The 10,484-nt window shown below is 45.0% G+C and overlaps 1 protein-coding gene across 2 annotated transcripts; it reads left to right on the top strand.

Annotated features, from left to right (window-relative positions):
• The first annotated feature begins 889 nt into the window (after positions 1–889).
• On the top strand, positions 890–9,974 carry fhl1a (four and a half LIM domains 1a). 2 transcript variants are annotated; one of them, XM_076148907.1, is made up of 6 exons: positions 890–971; positions 7,986–8,167; positions 8,397–8,574; positions 8,674–8,843; positions 8,990–9,176; positions 9,324–9,974. In XM_076148907.1, the coding sequence occupies exons 2-6, from the start codon at positions 8,012–8,014 to the stop codon at positions 9,476–9,478; spliced, it is 846 nt and encodes a 281-aa protein (XP_076005022.1). In that variant the 5' UTR covers positions 890–971; positions 7,986–8,011; the 3' UTR covers positions 9,479–9,974. The 2 variants fall into 2 exon arrangements, with proteins under 2 accessions (XP_076005022.1, XP_076005021.1); XM_076148906.1 differs by lacking the exon at positions 890–971 and adding an exon at positions 5,891–5,990.
• The last annotated feature ends 510 nt before the right edge of the window (positions 9,975–10,484 follow it).

A 10,484-nucleotide genomic window follows, 5' to 3' on the forward strand; every position in this document is an offset into this window, starting at 1 on the left:
TGGGATATTTACACCATCGATGAGCCGCTCGCTCATCTTCCTCCGCAGTAAAGTGGAGCAGCAGACATCCATAAAAGAAACACACAGTACCACACACACGCACACTTGACTCCCCTCCTCATTCTCTCTCTGTCCAAGCAAAGGCACCTTGTCACCTGTATTTTTGGAAATGCTGATCATCCAGCAGGTTATCTGTGTGTTTATCTCTTGATTGTAATTTTTCTTTTTAATTTTCACACTGAAAAATGTGCTTGTTTTCTGGAATTTTCTGAAATCAAGCCCTGCTGGCAATACTTCTCATTCTTATATTATGATTTGTTTTTGAATTATTCTTACTCATATGGATATTTTATTCCCTCGTGTTTCAATTGAGAATTTATGAAAGTGGCACACATTTTTATTTGTCTTGTAAAGTGTTTGCAGCTTTTATGTGACAAATGAAAGGAATTGCAGCTCCACTTTGAGGGTTTAGTTTACTTTCTGGGTAAAGAATGAGTCATCTTGTTCTCTTCTCTCTTACCAAACAAGGAGGTGAGAGCGGCCAATGCAGAATAAATAAAGATCGTGGTCGCCGGCGGGTCCGAGTTCGCGTGCGGGATCAAGGTGAACCCACATGCGGACTCCAAAATGTATAATCACAACTACTGCGCAGTATAATTGAGCCTTGTGTGTGTGCGTGCGTGTGAGGCAGCTCCATCGCTTCTAAGCAGTAGTGGATGGAGGGATGAGGAGAAGAAGAGAAGTGGCAGCTTCTTTCGCGCCGCGCGGCCAATAGGAGTTTAAACTCTCATGAGATCTTGTAAATTCCTGTCTGAGATCATAGTTTGTGTGTGTCCCCCCCTCTCTTACTCGCTTACTCTCCCCCTCTCTCTCCCCCTCCCTCCCTTCCCCTCTCTCTCTCTCTTAAGCAGCACCCTCGCTGCAGCTGTTACCTCTTGGTTGGACCCAGTGGACGCAGACGCTTCACGCAGGTACGCACGGCTCATATTCAGACTCTTTCACTATTCTAAGCGCAGAACGTGTTTTGTCAGGTGTCGTTCTTATGGATGGACTTCTAAACAAATAACGCGATAAAATTGGATTTTTTTTTTGGATCATTGGAACATTGGGATCATTCACGTTTATCTATGGTTTATTTTTTTATTTTGAGTGTTTTATTTTGAAATGTGTCTCACTTTATGGCTGTAAAGGGGCGGCACAACTGAAACGAGTGATGTGGGATGCACGAATTATGTAAATCAGCTGATCGCTTGACTTTTATATATCCAAGGTTATATCAAGCATGTTGGAAAGAAAGATCTTTGTGCGTTTGTGTTAAAGATCTTCAGCTCATCCTGTGATTAGACTGAATATGAAAGACTAAAAGCAAACATGTTGATTCTTCTTACAAGCTTTTTATACTTCACATAACAGTGAGCACCACAAAGCAAGCAGAGGAAAGTGTATCAAGATTAAGTTCACATATTGTCACATTATCTGATGCAATCCAATACATGTAGTACTGCAATACACATCATATTATGTATACGTGTGTGTATGTGTTGACCTGCAGATGGACTAAATTAGTCACATATTGTTAAGAAATGTATTAATTATTTATTTTAAAGACATTTTCTGGCACTGGTGCATTATATGACGCTAACGACGTGTAAACCTCACATTTTAATGCAGTTCTATACTTTATACGGTGATGGTTGCAGTACTTTGGTATTGAGATGCATCAAACCTATCTGTCACGTACACACTGGCCAATATAATGTGATGTTATTAATCTATACAGTGATGCTGCTGTGGCAAGAAACTGTTAAAAACACATCTCAGCTTCTCCTCCCTGCTGGTTTGGGCAGCTGCCAAACCCAACACATGATGTCATTACAGAGACCTGGAGATTAGGCTCTCTGGCACAGAGGACCTCTCTGTGGCTCCGTTATGACTTCACCATATCCCATAAAAAAGTTTTTTTTTTAACTTCACAGATGCAATAAATTTGCCGACTTTAAATTACTCCTTTTTTCCTCCATAGAAGTCACCTAAGAGTGTTTCTACTTGAACTTTTTTGATGTACAACCAGCAGCCACAGTTTTGGATTGTGCCCTCTCACAGTTCAACAAGTAGAGAGTGACATCTGCAGCTTTGATTATCATGGAGAGAAAGAGAGAGACAGAGAGAGTGAGAGGGAGAGGGAGAGTGAGAGAGATAGAGAGAGTGAGTGAGAGAGACAGAGCGCGTGAGTGAGAGAGACAGAGAGAGAGTGAGAGAGAGACAGCGAGAGAGTGAGAGTGATAGAGAGTGAATGAGAGAGAGACAGAGAGAGAGTGCGAGAGACAGAGAGAGCAAGAGAGAGAGAGTAAGTGAGAGAGAGAGAGAGAGAGAGAGGGTGTGTGTGATGGAAGGCATGAATCTGCGCTCTCAGCCACCTTTCCCTCCTCCAAAATAGGCAATGCTGCTTTGTTTGTGTGACCCCAGTGGAGGAAAAGTGCTCAACGTGATTAGTTTGCGACAACTGAGACAAATGCAAAGGAAAGAGTGAGTCCTTCGTATTCACCATGTGTCCGTGTGCACTGTGTTAATCTGTGTGCTTTATTTAATGTGGAAATGTTTCTTACTGAAATAATGATAATGAGGGAGGAGGCTGTGTAGACACGCCTAAGACCTCATGTGAGGTCTGCAGGTTTATGGCGAGAAGCTGAAGTTCAGCCACAAACACTTAATTAAACAATGGCCTGTTTTGACCTTTTTACATTTTTACTCATTACATTCTGCAGTTTAACGTCACGTTCGGGTCAAACCATGTGAATTAACCTCATCAGCAGGAGGGAATGAGAGCTGAAGTGCTTGCCGGCCAACAGCAACAGGCTTTATCTCAGAGAGCTAGAGTGTGTGTGTGTGTGTGTGTGTGTCTGTGGGAGTGTTACTGTGTTGTTATTGTTGTTGTCCCTCGCGGCCTTTTGTCCAGCCAGCGGTCACACATATTTGACCTCAGTGCGTCTGGTTGGTGTGGCCGCACCCTGACCTTATAGCTGAGTTGTTGTTATCCCTTCTCAAATTACACATGTATGTCTCTCCCATTGTCTCCTCTATGTGTCCCCAGTGTGTGCATGAGACACACCAGTCTGACTGATAAACAGTGTTGGAGAGTGACTGACTGTTATGTAGAAAATTGAGTCTTGGGTCCATATTGTTGTTAAGAGAGAAAGAGAGTATGTGTACGTGTGTGTGTGTGTGTGTTTATACGTGTGTGTGTGTGTGTGGCCACTTGTTCCACTGTTCCACGGCGATCTACATTCTCCCATCTGTTCAGGAAGTACACACCACACTTCCTGTTAGTCCAAATCTACCATTGGGGAGAGGCGTTAGGGCCCGAGCCATTGACTCCATTCCACACACTCCATGATAGGGTGTGTGGAAAAAGATACAGTGAGTGAGTGAGCGTGTGTGAGTGTGTGAGTGAGTGAGCGTGTTTGTGAGTGAGTGAGTGAGTGAGTGAGTGAGTGAGTGAGCGAGCGAGTGAGTGTGTGAGCGAGTGTGTGTGTGAGTGAGTGAGTGAGTGAGTGAGTGTGTGTGAGTGAGTGAGTGAGTGAGTGTGTGTCTGTGAGTGAGTGAGTGAGTGAGTGAGCGTGTGTGTGAGTGAGTGAGTGTGTGTCTGTGAGTGAGTGAGTGAGTGTTTGTCTGTGAGTGAGTGAGTGAGTGAGTGAGTGTCTGTGAGTGAGTGAGTGAGTGAGTGAGGGAGTGTGTGTCTGTGAGTGAGTGAGTGTGTGTCTGTGAGTGAGTGAGTGAGTGAGTGAGTGAGTGAGGGAGTGTGTGAGCGTGTGTGTGAGTGAGTGAGTGAGTGAGTGTGTGTGTGTGCATGGCTGTGAGTGAGTAAGTGAGTGTGAGCGTGTGTTTGAGTGAGCGCGTGAGTGAGCGTGTGAGTGAGCGAGTGAGTGAGCGAGTGAGCGAGCGAGTGAGCGAGTGAGTGAGCGAATGGGGCTTTTTATCTATCATCTATTTCCATTACTAGCTCAGATCCTTTACTGAAAGGAACAATTTCGGTTTGGTTCACCAGCAAATTATCACCTGCTTATTTAAACTGCATTCTCTTCTTTGGAAAATAGATATTTGTAGTGTTTTGTTTCTGTTCCTGATGATGGTGAGCTATTTCTGTTCTCTATCGGGGGTCTCTAGGGATGGCAGGTGGGGAGGTGGCGGCTGCATTCTCCAGCTTTATTGTCTACATGACAGCAGACTGCAGGACCAGACGGCTTTTAACGCGCAGCACTTGGTGTAAAACCAAAGATGTGTTATGGTTGTACTGTGACAAGGAGAATGAGTCAAATCAGAGAACTTTCAGAGAGTGTATCTCTATCAAAGCTGCAGCTGGACCAGGATCGGCTGATTTAATGGCCTTGCACAAGGATGATCAAATTTGAATCTTATCTTACTCATGATCCCCGAGTTGTTGTCGTGCTGTAGTGCCATCTATAGGGGAAATTGTGCAGGACAGTGGGTGGATTGTGATAGCGGGGAGTCATGGCGCCTTCCTCGTCTTCAATTAGTCTTTGTGGGTTTAGTATAATTAGGGGACAGATTATCTAAATGGACAGACATGATGTCCTGACCTATGGTAATGGACTGAATTGAATCTCAAATTAGAACCAGATGCCCTCAAACAACAGAGACCACACACACACACACACACACACACACACACACACACACACACACACACACACACACACACACACACACACACAGGAGGCACCATGCAAACACAATTCCGTGCTCATTAAATTGATTGCTTTTGTCTGATTGATGACATTACTTAGCGTAGTTAAACGATGCGTCCTGCCGTTCATCTTTGAAAAGTCAAAGTATAAATTTTCGTTATCTAATTCGGCCCAATAACTCCCATGATCCTCTGTGTCTCTGTCTCTCGCTCTGTCTCTGCTCATTCCCCTGATGATCCTCATGTTTTCCAGCCTGCGCCACTCTAAAGGCCCAAACCAGTTAGAGGAAGGTGCTATTGTGATGAGGAGGAGGAGGAGGAGGAGGAGGAGGAGGAGGAGGATCAATACAATTTTTAGATTTGAGCAGTAATTGAAGTATTTATTGTATTTATTTTGTGTCAGATAAGCCCTGTAACGAGAGCCCTGTAATAGGACCTTAAAATCCTACATAAATTCATTAAAAATCATGAACTCCAACAAATCAAGTTTTTGTTAAATGTGTTTGTGTTTGTCAAATTTCTATTATAACCCAATATCACGTATACAAACAGCTATTGATCCTTAATCCTGGAGTCGGATCTCATGAAGTATCTACGTCCAATATTTAGCTGTACACTTTAAGACTTGTTGTCTTCTAATGACTAAGTATTGTCTCTCCATGATGCAAATGGTTCTAACTGGTCTCTTGTTTCTGAGTGTTACTTGGCATATATAAAGTAAACTGACTTGTTCCGACTTCGGTCATAAGAACATAAGAAGATACTTGAACCTTCGTCTTCTCTCCGTCCGTCCACAGCTGCCTCCTCCTGTGACTCATCCTCTTTTAAATCATGAGGTGAAGTGATCCAGCTTGTCCTCTCACTTGTTCTGAGCCGCCTAACAAAAACAGTTGAAGGCGGCGGTGCAGTGGGAGTATCTGTTATCCCCGATGGCTCTCACTCAGACGCTCCGGACTGTTTCTCTTTTCCTACCTTCTGATGTTACAGCAATGGCATCTAATCCCGATCACTTAATCTCCCCCCGCCGCATCGCACTGTCTCTCATCCGCCCTATTCGCTGATGTATCGCCTAAAAAGGGCAGGAGGCCGAAGGTTGGATGTGGTTATGGTTTTGGGGGGTGTGTGCGGGTCAAACCGGGGTATATACAGCCCTCCATACGTTATCAGGGTGTGTGTGGGTCTGTGGGTCTGACCCTCTGTGGATGCTACCGTCTCCTCCTGTCCTCTTCTTTGCTCTGCTCTCGCCCCGGGCTAGAACCAATCATGACTTTCTACAAGCACTCAGGTAAAAAAAACAAGATGTGATTTTGAATTCTGTGTAATGAGAAGAAGAAGAAGCATTTTTTAACTTGTGTGATTTAACAGAGTACAGATCTGTAAAGATGAAGAAGTGAGTTGACTCAAAATATCCCAAAACATTTTGATAAAGAAATAATCTAAAGAAAGATTAAAGATTAAAATTCTAAAAAGCTTCTTCAAAGCGTCTTCTGATTTAAAATTCTAGCTTTGGATGCAGTGATTTAATAATAACAAAATGTTCTTTAAAATGGAAAAACATGTTCAAATAGTGTTGACTTATGTTTGCTATCTAAAATAATTAAGACATTATTATTGGAAGGATGATTTACTTATTTCACTGCAGTCAAATAAAGGACAAATCGAGCATGATTAATAATTATGACATCATCAAATCAAAGTGTCATGTTGTGTTTGTGTTTAAATCGCATTTTTTCAGCTTGTGCAGCGTCATTAACCGAGACGGTGGAGCAGAAAGAAGTGAAACTCTGGACTGTGTGTGTGTGTGTGTGTGTGTGTTTTAGCTTGGCTGGGTCATTTTGACTTTGATGCAGTCTATCCTCTGACTCATCAAACAAAGTGGTCTCACTCTGACCTTTTCTTGCTTAAGAGAACTCCTCTCTCTCTCTCTCTCTCTCTCTCTCTCTCTCTCTCTCTCTCTCTCTCTCTCTCTCTCTCTCTCTCTCTCTCTCTCTCTCTCTCTCTCTCTCTCTCTCTCTCTCTCTCTCTCTCTCTCTCTCTCTCTCTCTCTCTCTCTCTCTCTCTCTCTCTCTCTCTCTCTCTCTCTCTGTGTTGGTACACATACCGTGACTGTGTGTCAGACGGCAGCTGTCACACTGTTTGTAATGTAAAAAAGATTAAGGGACTAAAACCACAATAGCTTCATAGTCCCAGTAGTCATGGTCTCTTCATTTGTCCTCTTTAGAAGGTCGATCCGCTCTAAATATGGAACCTGTGTCTAAAATAGATCTGGTCTGGCTCGCTTTCACTCATGACACTCAATTATTGTGTGTGTGTGATATGACAAGACAGATTGTTGGACCCTTTGGGTTTTCCTTGTTTACGTGCCATCAAATGCCACCAGCATGGAGTGTGTGTGTGTGTGTGTGTGTGTGTGTGTGGGGGGGGAGGTGTCGGGTCTTTATCCCTGCCACACAGCTGCCGATAGTCCTCCTGCTCCTCTTCCATCTATCCATCCACACACATACCGCGGGCCTGGAGGCTCATCTGTTTCACACGGCTGTTTACCACATCCCACTGAAATAGCTGCAATGCACTTTACTAAATATTTGTCTTGTTCCTATGGTTACTGAGACAAAATGCCATTCCAGCCAATGTTTCCCCCCCATCGCTCCTGTTCTTATGACTGGATTTAGGCCTTACAATAATATCTGTCAGAGTGGATAAATCACCCCAGGCTGCTCAGCTGACCTTCCTCACGTCCAAGGCCTGAGCTTCAGTAGCTGCGTCAGTGTCCGTGAACCTCAAACGCATTGCTCCAACCCAACGTGTAGATGTTCCAGGTGCAGGAATGTTGATGAATGCAAAAGCAGGGCGCTGTTTACACTAACAGCCAATAAAATGAGCAGGTCAAACGGTTAGGGTTAGACTCTGAGGATGCGTGGAATGAGTCAGAGCTTCTAAATATACGTCCTATCAGCTCTCCGGGGGAGCTCCATAAAGAATCTGCAGGCCAAGAAGCGTCCAGACAACCGTGGACATCTGTGGGCCGTCTTTCACCTCACACATTCCTCACACTTCCCTCATGTGTTTGGTATGCAGCTGGTAAATCGTGTGTTATTAAAGGGTCAATGCAGGGAGACGTACTGTACGCTGTTATAGTATAAGCAGAGGACATCAGTGTGTTAGTGACCTTACATGCACTGGGGCTTCATTGTTCAGATGCAGCTCCAGCTCTTTCCCTGAGCCAACACTGCCCCCTTCTGGAGTTGAAGGGAAACATTAACCAGGTCTTCTCTCACAGGTCCCAAGCACTATCTCACCTCCACCATGACTGACCGCTTCGACTGCTTCTACTGCCGCGACAATCTGCACGGCAAGAAGTACATAAAGAAGGACGACAAGCACGTGTGCACCAAGTGCTTCGACAAGCTCTGCGCCAACACCTGTGCAGAGTGCCGACGTCCCATCGGTGCCGACGCCAAGGTGAGAAAACAGAGTCATCACTCGTCTGTCTGGGCCTCCAAATGACAGGAGATCACTTCTTCTCGTCCCCGGCAGGAAGACATCTCGTTACATCTAATGGGGCATAAACACTTTCAAGCAACATCCCTACCATCTAACTACTCAAACTCCTTCTCAGCTCACCACAGCCGTCCTTGTCCCTCTTCTTATCCACTCTTATCCACTCCTGTCCCTCCCTCCCTGTGTACAGGAGCTGCACCATAAGAACCGCTACTGGCACGAGGACTGTTTCCACTGCGCTAAGTGCTACAAGCCGCTGGCAAGTGAATCCTTCAGCGCCCGCGACGATGGCAAGGTGATGTGCAGCAAGTGTGGCTCTCTTGCAGATGGTAACCGGTGCCAGGCCTGCTACAAGGTGGTCCTGCCAGGTGAGAGAGTGAATTGAACCATCATTAAAGCCCCCACCCCCTGTACAATCAACAAACACACAGACCTCCTGAGTCACTTCTGTTTGTGTGTGTTGTCAGGGAACCAGAACGTGGAGTACAAGAACAAGGTGTGGCACGAGGAATGCTTCACCTGCTTCGAGTGCAAGCAGCCCATCCGCGCCCAGAGCTTCCTGACCAAGGGTGACGACATCTACTGTGCTCCCTGTCATGAAAAGAAGTTTTCCAAGAAATGCTTCCACTGCAAGCAGGTAAGAACAGAGGGGGAACACTTTACTGTAGGTCAAGATGCTGTCAAACATCAGCAGCAACAGGAAGGGATGTAGGAGCGCAGGTAGGGAATCACTTGATGGTGAGGATGATGAGGATGATGATGATGATGCTTTGCCCTTCTCAGCCCATCACCTCTGGAGGGATCAGCTACCAGGATCACCCCTGGCACACCGAGTGCTTCGTGTGCCACACCTGCCGCAAGCCCCTGGCAGGAACTCGCTTCACTTCCCAAGAGAACCTGATGTACTGTGTGGACTGCTACAAGACCGACGTGGCCAAGAAGTGCCACGGCTGCAAGAACCCCATTACAGGTAAGGAGCAGCACACACACACCCACACACACTTGTCTTTGCTTAGACAGGGGGCACCGCGAGGGAAAATTTGTAAAGCAGGTACTATTGCTTGTGTAATCCAGGATGGTTTCCTCTCTTGACTCTCCCTTCCCGTCTGCCCTGCAGGGTTTGGCCATGGCACCAACGTGGTGAACTATGAAGGCTTCTCCTGGCACGAGTACTGCTTCACCTGCAAGAAGTGCTGCCTCTCCCTGGCCAACAAGCGCTTTGTCATCAACGCAGAACAAATCTACTGCCCCGACTGCGCCAAGAAGCTGTAAAGTGCACAACTGCACGGCAAAACGGCCATTAAAGATGTTATTACACCAAAGCTTTAAAACGACTAACTCTCACAACTTTTACTTAAAAGTCCAAACTGGGATTTAGTAGACACAGCTACGTAAAAGCAACTTTAGTATCAAGGTTGGATATTAACCATATGTATTGATGTTGTGGAATTGTGATGCACTATTAGTCTAATCTAAGGATTCTGCGCAGCCTTATAAGACTAAACCCTTTTCAGTGCCTTACTGGAATTGTTCAGAGTATAAAAGTATAAAGTGCTTACGACATGCAAACTGCTGCTTACATACAAGCTTTGATCAGTGCCGAGTTTCAAGGACTTTGTAGATTAACGCTGAAATATAAACGACTCATTTATTCAAAGCTTTTGCAGTGAAATTACCTAAAAGTTAAATACGAATAAAGAGAACAATCATAGGGAGTGTGTTTGGATTTTCTCCATGGCAAGAGAATAAAGACAGGTGGCAAAAAATATTTTACAAGACTTTATTGTTTTAACAGTTTGTATCATCTTAGAACACTTCAGATATATTTACATACGGAATTTGTGAACAGGGCTTTGTTAGGGTTTGAAAATCTTTCAGAGAAGTATTCATATTCACAAAGTCAAAGCCCTGGGTGGGGTTAGACTGATTGTCGAGGCCGAGGTAAGGACGTGACAAACCTTCTTAGTAGATGACAAATTAAAAACACTAAATCTCACTCTAAGGCACCATTCTATTCTACTGTTATAAACAGAGTAGAGGACAAAGCGAGTACGACCTCAAAGCCCTCAGACGTACAGCTGGGACCTGAAGTCGATCTGTTCAAGCAGCGGTTACTTTGCCCCCCAGCGACCCCACCGACACGTGGTGCTTAATGAATTATAGCAAAGCAAAGGCCCCTTCCCAACGAAGAACACAAGCTATCTTTGCCAGGGTTCCGGGTGGAGGAGAGGTTCAGGGGGGGAGTTATAGGCAGATTTGGGGTTAAGATTACAAACAT

Source organism: Genypterus blacodes, unplaced genomic scaffold, assembly GCF_046128005.1.
Source record: "Genypterus blacodes isolate CSIRO-AG114 ecotype Tasmania unplaced genomic scaffold, CSIRO-AGI_Gbla_v1 ptg000044l_1, whole genome shotgun sequence".
NCBI classification, from domain to species: Eukaryota; Metazoa; Chordata; class Actinopteri; order Ophidiiformes; family Ophidiidae; genus Genypterus; species Genypterus blacodes.